General features: G+C 37.2%; 2 protein-coding genes across 6 annotated transcripts; one reads left to right on the forward strand and one right to left on the reverse strand.

The window, feature by feature from the left end:
• The first annotated feature begins 369 nt into the window (after window positions 1-369).
• On the forward strand, window positions 370-8824 carry zgc:112982 (uncharacterized protein LOC503771 homolog). Of its 3 annotated transcripts, XM_051881882.1 has the most exons (11): window positions 373-630; window positions 1840-1883; window positions 1979-2500; window positions 2875-3564; window positions 6717-6886; window positions 6976-7114; window positions 7342-7399; window positions 7485-7615; window positions 7750-7846; window positions 7933-8038; window positions 8220-8824. In XM_051881882.1, the coding sequence occupies exons 2-10, from the start codon at window positions 1846-1848 to the stop codon at window positions 8029-8031; spliced, it is 1944 nt and encodes a 647-aa protein (XP_051737842.1). In that variant the 5' UTR covers window positions 373-630; window positions 1840-1845; the 3' UTR covers window positions 8032-8038; window positions 8220-8824. The 3 variants fall into 3 exon arrangements, with proteins under 3 accessions (XP_051737843.1, XP_051737842.1, XP_051737844.1); XM_051881884.1 differs by lacking the exons at window positions 373-630; window positions 1840-1883 and having other exon boundaries at window positions 2268-3564; XM_051881883.1 differs by lacking the exons at window positions 6717-6886; window positions 6976-7114; window positions 7342-7399; ... (2 more) ...; window positions 7933-8038; window positions 8220-8824 and having other exon boundaries at window positions 370-630; window positions 2875-4571.
• A 43-nt stretch (window positions 8825-8867) lies between these two features.
• On the reverse strand, window positions 8868-15913 carry lipib (lipase, member Ib). Of its 3 annotated transcripts, none has more exons than XM_051881885.1 (10): window positions 15778-15913; window positions 13391-13767; window positions 13202-13310; window positions 13000-13101; window positions 11509-11598; window positions 11106-11273; window positions 10281-10370; window positions 10089-10197; window positions 9817-9990; window positions 8868-9243 (listed from the first exon to the last, which is right to left on the reverse strand). In XM_051881885.1, exons 1-10 carry the CDS (start codon window positions 15827-15829, stop codon window positions 9168-9170), a joined length of 1347 nt encoding a protein of 448 aa, XP_051737845.1. In that variant the 5' UTR covers window positions 15830-15913; the 3' UTR covers window positions 8868-9167. The 3 variants fall into 3 exon arrangements, with proteins under 3 accessions (XP_051737845.1, XP_051737848.1, XP_051737847.1); XM_051881888.1 differs by having other exon boundaries at window positions 8875-9243; window positions 15803-15882; XM_051881887.1 differs by lacking the exon at window positions 8868-9243 and having other exon boundaries at window positions 9862-9990; window positions 10112-10197.
• Window positions 15914-18006: the final 2093 nt, after the last annotated feature.

Genomic DNA, 18006 nt, shown 5'->3' on the forward strand with positions numbered 1-18006 from the left:
GAGGTAATGCAAAACAAAATGGCACCCACCTTCCTACTAATCCCAATAGAGAAAATTAAAGACAGTAAATAATAAAGCTAGATCAATATTTACATTAGACTACTCAAATTAACATTAACCTCTCAATCATATATGTAAACAATGAGACAAAAGAAAAAAGATCTACTTCAATAGTCTCAACACAATTGAGATAAAGATACACCAACAACAGCCGAGACCTCAGCCGTTGCCCATCATCGACAATGGACAATATTTCTATAAAAGATAAAAATATGAATGCCTATCATGTATACAGTATGTTTTTTTATTAATAACATGTGGGTGACAATACACAGAGGTGTCTGTAGGGGCCAGTGGAGCTAACAATCGCTCTTGTGGGCTGCTGATGAAAACATGATTTACCGATTCTCTTCCGGGTCAATCTTGTGTATGGATCGCTGGGTCAAGTTAGTCGTGCGATAAAATACATATATCAACTATCTACCCATATTTGGTTCATCGTACTGATTCTGAAAGCTTTTCAATCTGTGATGTAATTCACTGTATGACAGTTTGTTCCTTTTTTTCGCGAGATACTGGTATTTTGGTGGACGCATCGTCTAGCAGTGTGTGGAAGCCATTGCGCGCGGGGTATGTGAGGCTAATGCTAATTACGATAACATTATTCACTGTCATTGTATTGTATAAATTGTGTTTATATTTCAATAATTAAGTCTTTTTCTGTCCTTTAAAATGTTGTATTCATTATGCCATACTCTCGCTTCATCATCAGTCGCAGGTCGTTTTGTTGCGCAGGCGTTGTAAATAGACCATGTCGAAGACGTTTAATCATTAATGTAGTATAATGGGTTACTGTTTCATTTGAGTGCATGTGAAAATTCATTATATATGAGCGTTAGGTGTTGTAGTATTGATAACGTGTCTTCTATCTGATGTTTGGAACGGACTGTAGTTTAACCTTTAAGAAATGTTACCATGGTTTTACTGTAGTAACATTTACTCCAGTTGCTGTGGTATTTTTTTGTGTAGTATTTGTATTTAATATCCTCTTTTAAAAAAAACAATGGAAATTGTTCTTACATGGATCTTAAAAGATTGATTCCTGTCGTGTTTTTTTAAACTGATTTCTCGGTCAAAATTTAGTATTATCAATACATTTGATTAAAAAAAAAAAATCTCTTTTTATAGAGTATACATACAAGTTATCTAAAATATTTTATCATCTTGTGTTTTATTGAAAACACGATTTGTACACTAATAAGTGTAATAGTTGAAATATATTAATTTCAAGAATTGGTGCATGACATTCAAATCGGAAAACTGCCCAATAAATATATAATAATAATAAAAAAATAATAATAGCAATCATGAACAAAAACAGAAGTAATAGATAATCATGCAATTTTTTTGGTCAAAATGTATAGGAAAGCCAAAGGATAATTTTTAGTAGCACTTCAGACCAGTATGTTGTTTAAACTTTTGATCGCGTGCAGTGCCTATTTCAGTTTTAAATTTAGTATAAACTTCAGTTTTATATTGAACATGAAAATTAGGGTTTTAAAAAAAGAAAAATGCCTGCAGCATATGAAATATTTAATTTTGTGCTGTGGTATTTTGTTGAAAACGTTATTGTTGGAAAAGTGAGGGAATTTTCTGTGATTTTTATTGTTATTAGTGTTTAATCTGATATTTTTTGTAACAAATGCCAATACATTTGCTGTAACCATAAAAGCCACAAGTAAACTATAGTTACTATGCAAAAACGATGATACATTTTCATAATGGAGACCTCGGTTGCATAAATCTGGTCTCATGGCTAACAGTTTCTTGTCTTTCAAGGAGACAATGTCACGTCCGCGTTCGAGATCTCCTTTATATTCAAGGTATTTAATCTAAAGTAGATGTTTTGAGTCAGTGTTACACTTATTGTTGCATTGCTGGTTATTAACAGCTTATTGAACCTCTCGAATATCAACAGAATCCCAACCCTTCATGGGAGGAGAGCGGAAGGATTATATGGTGACCAGATACATTCATCGGCGCAATCTGATGTGTGGAGAAACCCTGAATATGTCAACAAGGTAGAAAGTAACACACACTGGAACAAAGATTCCTATCAAGGAGAGCAACATGTCGACCACTGGGCCAAATTTATTGATGCGATAGAGCATGCTCAAAAAAGAGGGCCTTCGCCTATGACCAGATACCACATGCAGGGTGATGAAGAAAGACAGCCCCATTCTCCAAGGAGGCTGCCCAGGGAGAGGTTACCTTCCCCTGATAACATACGTTTTGGTGTTGAAGAGCATTACAGGATGCCGTCGCCAGGCTGGAACAGGAATGAAGGCGTTGAAAAGGAGCTCAATTCACAGCACAATCACAGAGAATCTAGGGACAGGTCTTATCCAAGATATCAAGAAGGAAGAAGACCTATGGATTATGGATATCATAATGAAGAACGTGGCGATCAGTATCATGAAAGAGGCTCCTTTCCAGAGAGGTACAAGAATACAATTCTTTCCCCGCTTCATACGTCTTGACGTGGACAGAGAGGAACGAAGAACAGAAGAAAGGATTCAATCACTTTCCATCTCTTTCTGTGATGGATAAAATTGTTTCTAATTGTATCTGTTACACTAATTGCATCTGCCTTTAATTTTACATTTTAGTCACTAACGTATTTAACACATTTAATCTTTGTTACTTTTTCTTTTGTTCTATCAGATTAGTTTCAGTTAACTGTCATTATTGTCAATTGGAATAGAATATATAGATCCAGTTAATTGTATCGTTCACCAAAACGTTGCTAGTAATTAGGTGTTTTTGTAATTTCATTCTAATCTTGGACAAATGTTACTTGCTTTTTTAATACAGGTCATCAAAGTCAGATTATAGGGAGCACCACCCTTCTTCTAAAGGATTTTCAGATTTGGGTCTCCAAGATGAGTTCGTTGAGCATCACAGGGGCTTCAGCCCACGTCGCGCACCTGTCATAGTGGAACACGATCATGGAATCGCAAAACAAGATTCGAGAAACCACGATCCTCTAAAAACGAGTGGCTATCCGAGGAACAGAGATCCACCTAGGCCGACTGAAACCCAGAGGAACCGGGAAGCTCATCGAGATAGAAGAGACCAAGGTCATCATACACGTACCTTACAAGACAGACACCCCGGAAGACCAAATAATAACCCCCGAGAGGAGTCAAGGAAGAACTACTCTTCTTACGGAGGAGAAAGTCAAGCAAGAGAGCGACCAAGACACATGGAGCAATCCAGAATGGAGTCACATTCGAGAGACTCAGACAGACGGCGGGAAATGAATTTGAGGGATGTGAGTGATATTGATTTAAGGAACAGAGAAAGAGGCTCTGTCCACGAATGGGAGGAAGAAAGACCACAAAGGAATCACGGGAGGATGACGGGACAAGAGGAGGTTCGCCAAAGAGCTCCGTATCATAGGAATCGAAACACTAATGTCGGTCCTGCGCCTAGAATGGATTTCAGTGAACAGGAGACCCTCAAGATCAAAGTGGACATGAGTCGCCCCGTCGGGCAAAGCAGGTATAGTATCATTGTCATACCACATTTGGTTAGAGTCAAAAGTTCATGCCTCTTTTCCTGTCCACTGTCGCCAAACCATGAAGACCTGAAGAACGACAATCTACAGATTGTGAAAGACAAGAAGATTCAATGAAAGCGTGGGGTTGCATCAAGAAAACCCACTGACGAGCCACTGATTTTGTGTCTTTCATCATGTACGTGGGTATTGAAGATCACACCAAGATATGGTTACTCCAGGATGGGCAAATTATCGAAAAAGTTTTATAACTTTTGTTCAAGGTTCCCAAGATATCCTGTATGGATCTCCAGAAGAGCTTTAAAAGGGGAAAGATTTGCATGCTTGGATATGTCCACTGAAGTTCAGTGTCATCCCTTGTGAATAAACCATTTTACTCAAACCAGGGAGTCATGGGATGTATTAAGGATTGATATCTTGTACTGTTGTGTTGGCACACAAATGTACATGTCTCGTTTAAATGAAAGTTTGGATGTGAAAGCTACCAGCCAATCCTTCAAGAAACATTGATGACTTCAAGGCCCTGCTTCCTAAAATGACACCAGCAGGAGAAGGACTGCAGAAGTTACACTACTGGTGATCATTCACAAGAAAAATGTTTCAGAAGGTATGTGGGGAAACTACAAACACTGTAGAAATCCTAGATTGCATATGAAGTTGGTGCAAGTTAAAGTGTGCTATTCCTTGACATCAATGCCAAAACGCCTAGGTTTGGGTTCTTCTGTCTTACATATTTGTCATCTGGAGAGAACGAGATTTGAATTGAATTTCAGTTTCACTCTTCATTTAAATGGATGTCACACAACTGAATTACCAAGTTGGAAGTAAATCCAGCAAAGAACATACATCTTCCTGCTGCTAATTTCTGCATATAAATGGTTCATCAAATGTCTGAAATACAAGACTGGAATTGCATTGATCTCAACTTAATTTGCTTAAGAACCTGAGGATGATATGCTCCACCAGTTCACCGAGGCAAAGGAAAATCAATCCCCCTATTTACGTCCATTTTTTGGCTCTTCAAGATGATGTCTCCACCAAAATACCAGTGCCCCACAGGGTCTGAGCTCTTCTACTTTCAGAGCTGTATTGACTTAAGGTAAGTCAGCAACCATACAACCGAATTGAAGGCGAGTAGGTATGCATACGTTTTCCAGATGTCTACAGCATTCAGACTGTCATTTGCTGCGGATGGTTTTTCTTGTGGGGAAGAAGTATGACCTTGTTTGAAAGTAAAAAGATGGGCCTGAAAGGACAAATGGAAGTCATTTAATCAGGGGCTGGAGCCACACCATGAAAATTCTTGCATGCGTTTGACTTTCGACAAGTTGATGATTTGCTTGTACTATCCCATGTAATGAGTATTCGTTGATGTATTTACCATGGGCAAAAACTGCATATACAAACAAATCTGAAGAAGATGGACAAAATCACAGATTTCCAGCGATCATCCATCCTGCATTTAGTGAATACTTGAACATGTTGATGCAGCAGAGATGCTTGGGCTGAAGAAGATACTCCATTATGATGTTTCTGTTGTGTAGACATTACAGCCTTCCATTCACAATGAGTTATGAAACCAAAGATACTCAAAATATTCTATTCAAATGGACATGGCAACAGGAATGTTATGCAGCCTATTTCTGTCTACTCATTTGGCAGACACTCCAAAGTGACTTACATTGTACAGTTCCTTCAAGACTTGACTGTGTTCCCTGCCAAGCAAACCCATGACCTTGGCATTGCTGGTGCCATGCATTACTAGATGAGCTACAGGAACTCCTCCTGCTTTTTGTTTCAGTATTTGGACTCTAGAAAACCATCATGTTGTTTCAATAACTCCATAAACATGACGGTGTCCTGTGAAGACATGTCTTCGAAAGTATTTTACAGTCATTTGCAAGACTCTTCAACACAGTTTTTCCATGTTTCCCAAATGCGTACCTGTTATTTTGAAGTATTTTTAGCAAGATGTCAGTGAAGAAAATGGAAGAAACAAAGTGGCGATTGTAAATTCCACAATAATAACCATCCACAGATGACTATGTTTGAAGAATCTGCCAATAGACATTTGATTTTATCTACAAGACAGCAGAGCAGCAAGATTCGTCATAACAGATTTGCATTCTGCAGATCTGCCATATGCCAAGAGAAAGTCCAGGAGCACAGCTGAACTTGAATGGTGTGTTATTTCAGCAAGAGGGATATGTGAAGACCCACTGGAGATCTTCAAAACTTGTCCAGAAGTTACCTAAAGTTGATATCGTCGGTTCAATGCATCTATTGTATTAAGCTCACAATCAAGATTTTGCACTGCAAGTAATCATACCTTACAAACACGTTTGAGATTTGTTGCCTGATCGCCATCTGTCACTGTGTCGACAATCTGGAACAAATGAGTTTCCCGAAGGACCCTCTGATGAATGGAAATGCACAATGACAGTGAGAGGAGAGGCATGAACTTCGACCTGCCATATTTATTATCCATCATTAAATTTACTTAATTATGATACGTAAATTAAGGTTGAGCTGACCAAAATTTTTGTTTTGAGCACACCACTCCAATTGATATTACAAATTATGGCATTCTGAATACTGTAAACTGCAGTTTTCAGACCAAAATCGTTATCTTGAATGTGTGCCTGCTTTGTATTCACTGGGTCACAGTGAATCAACTGTTTACACAACGAAACTTTTTGTGAAAACAGTGATGTCGTGGGTATTGGTTCCGTCTATAGGTGTGTAGTTTTTCTTTACAACGTGACATCGCCAACTACTGACCTGGCATGCATAATACAGCGTTTTTAGTCTTTGTCGTGGATCCGTGTGAACGGGGATCATTTTGACGTTGTCGCCTGTACGCAAAAAACGCAAAGGAAAATATTCCCGTTTTTAGTACATCATTATCGTGTAAACGTACCCTGAGCTTCAAGTTGATAAAGTTGCTTTCCAAAAAAGGGGACCACTTTTAATTTCACTGGAAGAGATGTTTTAGATTAAAATAAGTAGTGCCTGGTGAATTTGTAGATAAAAGGCATTATATGACCAGACCAATTGTTTTTCATTAAATATTTTTAAAGGAGAATTTTAAGCTGTAATGGGTCCTTATATCTCTGTCATGTGACCTCTTGTTCAGTCATTTAGGATATTCTTCAGATAGGCAGTTATCACTGGACTTAGTCAATGTGGGTCGACAGCGCCTTGATTTCCTGCCCATGCTGGAGCATTCTGGGACGTATAGGGAATCAGCAGTGCATTCTGGTACATTTGCCCAAGAGATCATCACCCTTGTGCATCAGGTTAAAGGTCAGGAACCAATGGATTGGCCTGGTAGCATATTCTGTATCTTAGCACAGAATTGATTTTGGCTAACCGTTTGCTCGTTTGTTTTGCAGAAAGTTACTTTAGGGGCCAAGGCATCACACTTAATCAACGATTTGCAAATGAACAGTATTATTCGCTCCAGGATGAGTTTAAGGAAGAAGAAGAGGAGGAAGAGGAGGAGTTGGGAAATGTGAGACCAGTCATGAATAGGTACACATGCCAATTATTTAGTTTTTTATTCATTAGTGAAGCTTGCAAAAGCAAGCATCACTTTATTATTATTATTATTATTATTATTATTATTATTATTATTTTATATTAAGGGTTAAAGATTTGATCACCTTCTAATCCTAAATTTTAATTCTTGGCTTATAACTTGTGCCACACCTTTTGCGGTATCGACGTGAATTTTTTTTTTTTTTTTGTCTTTTGTGTAGGCAGCTCGGCATGCCTTCATCAAAAACTCAGATCTTCTGCAAGATAGGAGCAGATCCAGTAAGTTGATCTTTTCAAGCCAATCAGTATCAGTTAGAACATTTTATGTACTGTATGTTGGTTCAAATTTTGATTCTTTTGCTAGCTTCAGAGAAGACAGCTTGTCCCTGACCCTAGTGACCTTAGATATGACCTGGAGCGAAGACGACAGCAGCGATTGGAGGGTGTGAAGATCACCATTGCTGGTGGAAACTTGGCTCAAATGGCTCATGATGGGTATGGACTGAAAAGTGTTTCTGTTGGCTTTGTTTGTTTTTTGCTATGTATTGCTGCGGTAATATATTTACGGTAATAGATTAAATATTTGCATGAACCATCACTTCGTTTGAATTGTTAATGTCTTTCCAAAGTCATGAGAGTGAGCCTCCCTACATGAGTGACGATCCTGAGGAGGCGGATGAGAACTTTAGGTGGTCTGAACAAGAACGTGAGCGGCAAAGGCAGTGGGTGAGTCTTTATCTGTTTCTTGTTGATGTGGAACACATCTGTTTTTAAAAAAGTTGTTCACGCCATAACTCCTTTTGGTCCTCCAGGATGGTCCGCGTCAAAGAATGCCAGAACCTAGCAGACAAAACTTTAATCCAAGGGGGAATTCCAATCGCATTAGCAAACCACGTGGACGGAGGACTTGAAATAGTGGTGAGGAAACTGTAATAGTATATATTTAATTATATATGTATTAATATATAGTCTATTTTTTTATGTTTTTAAAATGCTATTAAGTGATTTAACTAAATCACTTTTTGTATATATACATGTACATTGGCACTTTATTTTTCTGTTCTCTTTATTTTGTCTTTTTTTTTTTTTTTATCTGTAGGTGGCAGTGCGTGAGGAGAAAGTCAGCATTTCAAATCCGAGGTCACTTGCGCACAACACGTTTTGTTGTTTCTGTTTTGATATTAGAACCACTAAGACCTTGATTAATTTCTTAAGCTTTAAATAACTTTATGTACACGCCACTGATACTACACTATTGGTGGATCTTTTTCATCCATTTTTGATTCACTCACTACCATTTTGAGACAAGTTGTTGATTTAAAGAAACCGCTTGTAAAGATTGTTTTGAGAATTGTAAAGGATAAAATAGGAGTTGAGGTGATAAAAGATTACATGTCACCTTGGCGATGTTACCCTTGCTGTCATCCTGAAACATTGCTATTCTTCATTGTCAGTGGAGAAACTAGAGTTTAGTTTTTGATTTATGATATTCCATTATTTACAAGGCACAAATGTCAATTAATTCAATAAAATACATACAAATACAATCCCAAATTTCATAACAGTACACAAATACAGACATTTTTGTTGTAACACCTTCATGTATGATACAAAATAATTTCATATTCACTGTATTCTGCTGTGTAAACTCAAAGTAGAAGTTCTTCTGTAAATAAAATCTTTTTGTGCCAAAATGTTTTCAAATGATGCTTCAGGTGTTTTCAGTCCACATAATTTATTTTACAAAATAAGAATGCAAAAGCTGTACATGGAAAACATTTTTACATTAAAATATTTGGTTTATATTGGTAATGATTAAGACAAAACTATACAGGAATGGTCATAATTTGATATCGTAAAGCAGCACTTTAATTCTTAATACTGGAGTATGTGTCTGGTATAATATCATTTTATACTAGTGCTAGTAGTGCACAAAAAATCACAGTATTAATCTCACAGAAAAGGCACTAAAAGTTGTTTAACTTTTTAGACCCTATTAAAATGTCTATTTTAGTTCAGATAGGCGTTTCAATGTGATTTTTCAAGATTAATGACAGGGCAACGGTTTGAAAGACACCTCCGCATTCTCCTCCAAAATAATGTCATATCGACACATTAGTGGCCTGTTGGAGACAAGAGAGACATTATTAAATGCCTGTTTTTGTTAAGCATGCATCAATCATATACTACCGTTCAAAAGATTCATTTTTCTGAAGTTCTCTATTCTGCAAGGATGCATTAAATTGATCAAAAGTGACTAAAGACATTTATAATGTTAGAAAAGATTTCTGTTTAAAATAAATGCCATTCTTTTGAACTTTCTATTCATCAAGAAAAAAATGTATCATGGTTTACACAGAAACAGCACAACTGTCTTCAACACTGATAATAGTAAGAAATGTTTCTTGAGCACCAAATCAGCATATTAGAATGATTTCTGAAGGATCACGTGACACTAAAGACTGGAGTAATGATGCTGAAAATTCAGCTTTGCAATCACAGGAATATAATACATTTTTAACTATATTAAAATATTAAACAGCACAACACAATATTACTGCTTTTACTGTATGTTATACACACCCTTGCTGAGCATTAGAGGCTTAAAACATTTAACCAATCTTACTGACCCTAAACTTTTGAGCGGAAGTGTATGGGCAGTAACTCAAAAAAGCAAATGTTGTGTGGTTTTTCACCTGTTCGGATTTTCCAGTGGAGTTATCCGAATACGGAGTAGCCTTATCTTGTATCGAGGTCCAATAACATTCCCAGTGACAATCCGTAAAGATATTTTCTGAATTGGATATAGATCCTCATCAAACTGCGCCAGAAGTCGAGTGGATGTATACTGCTCAAACCTCAACAGCTTACTGAGCAAAAACATACAGAATAAGCATTACAGAATGGCAAATCAAAGTTTGAAGGAGCTGTTTTGTCTTAAATAAATTCATTACTGCATTTTACATACTTATCTATCCAAGACTCTATTACGTTTTTTCCATTGTGCAGTCGGAGTATGACCACCCCCCACCGTAGAAACTGGTTCCAGGTTACTAGGTCCACTCTGTAGCTTGTCTCTGAAAAGAGAAGTCAGAATATTGCAAAAAACTGTCTGAGAAAACAGCTTCTGCAATGAGCCGTTATACTGCTGATAACTCACTGCTGTAGGGGAGCTCTGCCGTAGTTGAGAAATATGCTCTTGTTTGCCCCAACCTCACAAGTGTATCCCTCCACTGGCTCATGTCATAACCTGAGGAAGAAGGTTATATAACGGTTAGTTCCAGTCCTCGAATCTGATTGGTTGAGCGACGTTCCAAGTGTGTTGATGGCCAAACAGCACTGTGACTTTGTATCACTCCACTTGTCTTTGTTTGGTCATTAAATCTTTGGGCAGTTTGGGGAGGATAGAAGCTTGTTTCTGCCATGGAATAAAAAAGGCAAATCAAAAAAAGATAATTGTGACTTTTTATCTAAAAATTTCGAGTTTATATCTCACAATTCTGAAAAAAAAGTCAAACTCGGTTATAAATTTGGAATTGCGAGGAAAAAAAGTTGGAATTGTGAGATATAAACTCACAATTGCAAGAAGTCTGAATTGCGATATATAAAATAATTATGAGTGTTTTTCTGGATTCTTTCATAATTAGAAAGTTCAAAAGAACAGCATTCATTTAAAATCTACTGTCACTTTTGATCAAATAATTTGATCAAAAAATTTCTTTTAAAAAAAGAACATCCAACCAGTTTGTTAAAAAACTGAATCATTTAGTTTGTTTGGGCTCAAGTGAGTTGATTCCGTTCTTAAGAAATGTTTTTGTTACCAGAGCAAAAAAAAATATATATTGTTTCTAAAATATACAGTAAATTTACTGTATATTAATTTGTTTATTGAACCTTTGTATAAAAGAAATATCACACTTAAAATCTTTACTCAGTATTCATATTTGCATTTAATATGGTTAATTACTAGATATATTGCTTTTACCCAGAACCGGACAGGACGCAGGCTTAAAGGTCTCGCACTGCAAACACTGGCCACTGAGAAAGTCGCTGTACGAGGAACACGGGTATGCCGTAAGGTTACAGGTGTGATTCAGAGCACACAGGTACAGGAAAACAGACCTCTGGTGATCACACACAAAATAAGATTTCCCTGTGGAGAAGAGAAGGACAGAGATTAGATCTTAGCCCTGATGCCTGTTAACACAACCTTATAATGAATCCCATTGGGAGGATTGTATAATTTAATTATGACAGTATCTTAATTACACAGCCAACGTTTTGCATTTTGGGTTTATTTGGAGAGCATTCTATGTGAGATAAATCATCATTAGTTATTTGCATCTAAACCCTGACCTCTCCTAAATGTTATATCTTAACATACTGACCTGAGAAGATGGTCTTGGGACATCCAGGCTGATCTAATCCTCCGTTGGCATAGAAATCAATATGGCCATGGGTTCCTCTGAGGCCAAAGGCTGCCACAGGAAACAGTGTTTGAGCATAGGATTGTTAGGCTATGTTTGAAATAGCATACTACTATTTTAGTATTATTAATCTCAAGCATGCTGTGCGCAGTGTGGAAGTTTTCTGTATGCATGGAATATCTATTTGACCTTCCACATTTGCAAAAACGTTAAGTTTACAACAAATATTCCATTTCTAATGTGACAAATGACCCTATAAATATATTAACTAGGGCTGGGTAAAAAATATCGATTTCTCGATTTTAAGCGATTCTCATTTTTACGAGCCGATATCGATTCTTAAATCCCAAGAATCGATTAGTCTAGTCTGTTTTCAGTTGATGAATGAATAGAACATTGTAGTGCTCTTCCCATCCAATAAATGGCAATAAGCTTTGTACTTCGTTACTTTTGATATGAAACAAAGTCTCAGATTTCAAATTCTGTCCAGTTTATTACGAAATTCAAAAAATAACCATTTTGGCGCTGTTTGATGTGGCGTGACAGATGGCTGTAGCCTCAGATCAAGAGAGGCAGCATGCGAAGCGCGTGTGAACTGATCATCTCCTCCGCTTTAATAGCAGTTACAGCGCGAAATAAACATGAATGAACACCCAAAGGTATGTTGAAAGATACAGTACAATTTACCGAAATCCGTATCCTGTCTCATGGAATAGCTCAATCAGTGTTTCAAACGCGAAAGACGTCAATAAAACAGCTTGTAAACAATGTCAGGTAACGTCACATTTACCTCAGAAAAACCAGTGACCATAACTCATTAGTCAGCTATAAAACTGAACTCTAGAGAATAGCATTTTGCTAAATATATGCACCATATTACACATTCGTTATAATTTATAATGTTCTTCAATATTTAATGCATGTTTGAATAAGTCCGTCAAGTTTTTATAACAGCCACCATTTAAATAATGTATTTCAAAAAACGAATTGGAGTAGAAATATAATTACATAATTGTAAAGTTAGTATTTTGACTTTATTATAAAAACTTCCTTAACTTCCACTAATTTAAGTGTTTGTATACAAATCAGTTAATTTTAACCTTCAATATTATAATAATGTAGAACTGATTCATAGTTTACAGCATTAGTTGAGAGATTTTTTTTCCTTGAGAAAATTTGCCATGTAGGCTACTGTTCCTTGTATATCCAAAATAATCGATATTGAATCGAATCGAATTTCAAGCTTGTGAATCGAAATCGAATCGAATTTTGAAATTTGTGTCAACACCCAGCCCTAATATTAACCCTAAAATATTAAACGTATCCATAGAATTGTGGGGGAAATATTTATTTAATTTGATGACTGGATCACACTCGCTTAGTAAAATACAACATAGTTATAAGCAACATCTGAATAATAGATATCGTTAGCCACAAATTTATGATACTTACAATTCATATCTGTGTGCAGCACATCTACAAACTGGGCATCTGTTGGATCAAGGCGGTCCTCAGGGGGAACACCAGCAAACATTGGCCCTGCTGGGTCTAGACCTTGAGTTGACCAGGTGAAACAAAATTTATTAGACAAGATTAACTAACTGAAGATGTTACAACCGGTTTTGTTTCATTGGCTCATATTCCTGAGTCTCACCTGTGATTCTGCCTACTCGTCCTCCCAGCATCGCGCCAATGAACCCGGCAATGTGTGCACCCAGGCTGACGCCTATCAGGTGGATGGAGTCAAGAGATGCTCCCTCTTTCTGATTGGAACACATTTTCACCACATTTAATAATTTGGCAGACATTACTGACCAAAGCAATTTCAGGCCACTGTCCCTACCTCCATGTTCTCTATCAAGCTTGTGATGTTCATAGCTGTTCCTCGTGTGTTAGCCACGGCCGTGAAGTAATTGAGGTTGGCTGCCCCTCTGTTCCAGTCCACTACCAGGATGTTCATGTCCTTCTGTGCTGCTAACAAGTGCACAATGTGGTTGATCCAGATAGGCGGTGCCCCTGTAGGCCGGTAGCCGTGTATGACAAAGGTAGTGGGTCTGGTTACATCAAACAGGGGTTCTTGAGTGAAGTTGTGGTGGGGGAGCTCCTGACCGCACTCGAGGTTTGCACGAGTGTAGAGCAGCAGCCGCACATACAGATTGGTCCCTATGAAACACTCATGGAAATCCAGATCGGTGAAGTTGTCACACTCACTGTCCTCACCTGACGACAAAAGACACTGGCTTACTGGTCTGTGTTTTGCTTGTGTGAAAGAGATAAAGATGTTAATTATTGAACCAGTTAATTGTTATGGCTTGTTACACCTTTTTGTTTCTAGCTAATTTTGTGTTTGAAAAATTACAAAAGTGCATAGGAAATAGGAAAGGCATAGGAAAATGACTGAAACTTAAACTAAAGTGAAAATTGAAATATAAAAATAAGAAATAATAAATGTTATAAAAGTACATTAATAATAATACTAAAAACTGCAGCACGGACAGAAGATCTATACCAAGTGGCATTTATTTTAAAGATGTGTAAAACACATTTCAAGCAAAACATTACACAAAAAAACTGTTTAGGTTTTAAATTATACAACAATAGATTCATTTTGTTCAAAATAAAGACAAAGTATTTGGACACTTTCTAATTGTCAAATGTTAAACCACAGTCAAGCTAGACAATTCAATTAGCTGAGACAACATTTATTGGGTATTCCGTGCCTGTTTACAAATGGCAGAAAATAATTTTGCATCTTAATCATGAAAATGTCTTTTAAATTACATATCACAAAATATTACCAAAGCCAAAATGTTCAAATTAAACATTTTCCTTTCTTTGTTTTCATTTAGCCTTCGGTTAGCAAGCTAACAGCTTAGCTCGCTAGCTTAGCATAGTGCTTGTTGGCTCAAATGATCTGCACAACAGTTTTTGATCAGACATTGAGAAGATTTTTAGGATGTGAAGAAGAAAAAGTCAAAAATGGTCAAGATAAATTAAGTACGTTCTGAGAATAATGTCCTTTGTGTGCATATGCTACATGTAAATTGTACTGAAATTAATCCATACAATGTCTGTGTTTTGATTCCTTTAGTTTCAACATAAAATCTAATTGATCATTTAAACATATTCTCTGTTCTGCTCTTCTGGAAACTGGTAATAATAATTCATTCTGTTCTGTACATTTAGAATATTGACAAAAGCCAGTCATCGCTGTTCTCGCCCTCTCTTGTTCTTTCCCGAAACTGACACAGACTGATCCACAAGTGAAGTAAGCCTGGATTTTAGCGACCCACTTCCTTTTCAGCTTGCTGTGCGTCATCTCCACTAAACATTAAAGTTTCATGCTTCCATTTTTCTTTATCAATCTGCTTGACATCCTTCTGGTCATCCTGCAGATCATATGATGTGTCAACCTCATATATAAGCCATGTAACCTCTCAGGTTTCCATGTAGATTTCCGACCCTAGAGGTCAGCTGCTCTGTAATTAGCCCGCACGCAAGTCACAATTGGATCATGCTTCTATAAAAAAGCAGATCATCCACCTCTCCTTCCACATGTTTCTCTGCCCCCTCCCCTTCCCACAAAAAAAAGATCTAAGATTATTACAGGTGTCAGTCACATTAGCTGGATGGGGGGTTTGTTGTATTTAACCTTCTTTTTTATGCTGATCTGCTATTTCTGTTATCTAGAGTTACTGACACGTCACTGAAATAACATTGGTAAATATAGGCTTCAAATGAATCCTCAAGTCCTTGGATTCTGCTATGTTTTCTGGTCCTAGAGACCAAAAACACGGTATTTCTGTTTGGGTTCAAGTTGTAGTACAACACTATGCGTTTTTGCACATTTTATGTCTGGGGTCTGAGACCTCCAGCTTAATTCATTGAAGTGTCTTAAAATAGCTGAAATTTTGCTAGTAATCAGTTCTTTCAAAACTTTAGGAAAAGACATCAAGAATCAACCAAAATATTCTTTGAGCTATTAAACATTTTTCAGACCCCAGAAACAACATGAAGAGTAAGCCCTTGTTGAAGCTCTCCACACAGTTGAATAGAAGAAGACATACAAAATGTTAAATCAGAAATGAAAAACATCCCAGGTTAAATATGTCTTGACTAAATTTTTCAGAAAAAAATAGCTAAATCGTTCTCAAAACTAATTTCCCAATAAAAGTCAGCGGATCAAACGTTTAACCAAATTAATGGATAGAGTCCTGTCCTGTCTCTTACCTGTACAAAATATAAAGATGCTCACCAAAATCAGGAAACGCCACATTGACATCCTTACCACACGACGTGAGTTAGGCAGACACGAGGAAAATCAAAAAGACTAAGAAACAACATTAGAAAATCAATAGTAAAGAACAGAGCCCATGGAGGAGGGGTTGTGGGCGGGGCGAAGGAGATTGGACGAGATCACACATGCTCACCCTGTGGTTAGTGTCACAATGTGGTAAGTCAGCAGGCCAGCTTAGGACTTCCAGAAGTGTACAGAAACATTAAGTGATGACTGAACAACCAAACCTAAATCCAAACCTGCATGACCTACTTTCTTGAAATACAGAATATATTTTGAAGAATGTCTCAGTGGGTTTTTTTGTTTGTTTGTTTTTTTGTTACACTGAAAGTCATTGGGATCTAATGTTGTTTGAACCTCTGTGCTCTTCAAAATATCTTCTCTTGTGTTCTGCAGAAGAAAGTCATATAAGGTTTGAAACGACATGAGGGTGAGTAAATGATGACAGTATTTTAAGGGTGAATTATCCCTTTAAACATTTTTGACAGTTATTTTATCTCTAAGGTCAGGCTTATTCTGTCCTCCAGTTGTTTTGTTCTGCATTAAAGGTCACAAGGTCACAATTAATGGAGTGGATCTCCTTCCAAACTCTAGTAAAAGAGCCACGTCAGCAAAGATATTCATAGTACATCAAGCACAAGCTGCGGCTTACCAAAATATACCCTGTCAGCAAATACACACATGTAATTTTTATATTGCACCCATATAGTTGAGCATCACTAAGCTCATGGTGGTAATAGTCCCCAGAGAGAAGCAATGATCCAGGGTACATGTTCCTCTGCTTCCCTGCTGAGTGCCTTAAAACCTTGTTTCCTCTAAAACGATGCCATGAATGAAATTAGCACTACCACATAGCTTGTTGTCTCACCAACTAACTTTACAGCATCTTCGCATTCCTTGCAGGTTGTTTTTATGTGTGTGAGTGTAACAGAAATTACTGCGGAACAGAGTATTCATTATTCCATATATGATTATTAATTTATAACTCTTTACTGCTAATGGATGTTGCCATGCTGCTGAAACCAATGCTATGCTGTCTTGTTAATTAAATGATGATAAAATACCATGATTAATAAAATATTCATCATGATTGAAATGATGTTTCATGAGGCGAGACAGCTTCTGTGGCTTGGAGACAGCAGAAATGAGAGCATGATGACAGTGTGTCTTTGGGGTTCAGGGTCAGAACAGAAGCTGCTTTCGTCTATGTGAGGTTGAAACAGATTAGATGGCAGATTACAGTAACTCTACTAAACTGTCCACCCATTCCTGCATCTTACTGTCAATCCTATTAAGGGGCACACTGATCAGGGCTCATTGTACCAATTTTTTCTGCATCAGGCCGACAGATTAACCGTAAGTCTCCTCTCATGACAGTGTTAAGAGTTTAAAGAGTCATACTGTCATGTATCTACAAACATAGGTCTTGAATGTTCAATGTATATGTGTGTACTTATGTATTTAAGATTTTTTAAGATCCTCTGTGGTGAAAATCAAGTTTTTAATGTTGTTTATATGTCTATGTGGTGTTTTTAATATGATTTGAGACAAACCATGTGCAAATTCACATGTCGGCACCATTGCTGAGTATTTTCTCATTAAAACTGCAGTGAAAAACCCGCGGTTTGAAATCGCTGGTGTCCGTGACATCACAAACCACCTTGTAACCAATCACGTCAACATGCCGGCGGCCTTTACATATCATTAACAGCGAACTAGCAGGAGAGTCTCGAGAGAAGCCAGGTTATCCCGGTATATTTTTCTGTTGATATGAAAAATCGTGTAGATTTAGCAATGTGATGTATATTACGGCTATGATGAACTATATGCCTTTCTCCACTGACGTTCTAAGTTGTTCAAAGTGTTTGTAAGGATATTGATTGTTAGAAGACAGCTGTCTGACTCGCTGAACGGGAACATGGTTTGTGTAACATTAGCAACACATTATTAGCTGTTTGATAACATAGTCAAGCGAAAGGCAAATCTATTAATATTAATTAACGTTATGTGTCTGATGTTGTAAAGAGCGATAGCATTGTGCAGCGTTTACCTCAGTAAGTTGACCGAGTGGATCTCTGAGCTTGTGCGAGTGGGTGGAGGCGGGGCTAATTTGCATATTTATTGATCCCTGTATATTAAATGAGGCAAGGGTGAAGAGTTAC

The sequence above is a fragment of the Ctenopharyngodon idella genome, chromosome 23 (genome assembly GCF_019924925.1).
Source record: "Ctenopharyngodon idella isolate HZGC_01 chromosome 23, HZGC01, whole genome shotgun sequence".
NCBI classification, from domain to species: domain Eukaryota; kingdom Metazoa; phylum Chordata; class Actinopteri; order Cypriniformes; family Xenocyprididae; genus Ctenopharyngodon; species Ctenopharyngodon idella.

What these genes read in the sequence shown, in the direction of transcription:
- lipib (XM_051881885.1), bottom strand. Translation starts at nt 15,829, where the DNA reads ATGTCAATGTGGCGTTTCCTGATTTTGGTGAGCATCTTTATATTTTGT. An exon ending in GCTGCACACAGATATGAATT is followed by an intron (nt 11,599 to 12,999) that starts GTAAGTATCATA and finishes TTCCTGTGGCAG; the next exon opens with CCTTTGGCCTCAGAGGAACC. An exon ending in TGCGTCCTGTCCGGTTCTGG is followed by an intron (nt 10,371 to 11,105) that starts GTAAAAGCAATA and finishes CTTCTTCCTCAG; the next exon opens with GTTATGACATGAGCCAGTGG.
- zgc:112982 (XM_051881882.1), top strand. Translation starts at nt 1,846, where the DNA reads ATGTCACGTCCGCGTTCGAGATCTCCTTTATATTCAAG. An exon ending in AGATCTCCTTTATATTCAAG is followed by an intron (nt 1,884 to 1,978) that starts GTATTTAATCTA and finishes GAATATCAACAG; the next exon opens with AATCCCAACCCTTCATGGGA. An exon ending in GCTCAAATGGCTCATGATGG is followed by an intron (nt 7,616 to 7,749) that starts GTATGGACTGAA and finishes GTCTTTCCAAAG; the next exon opens with TCATGAGAGTGAGCCTCCCT.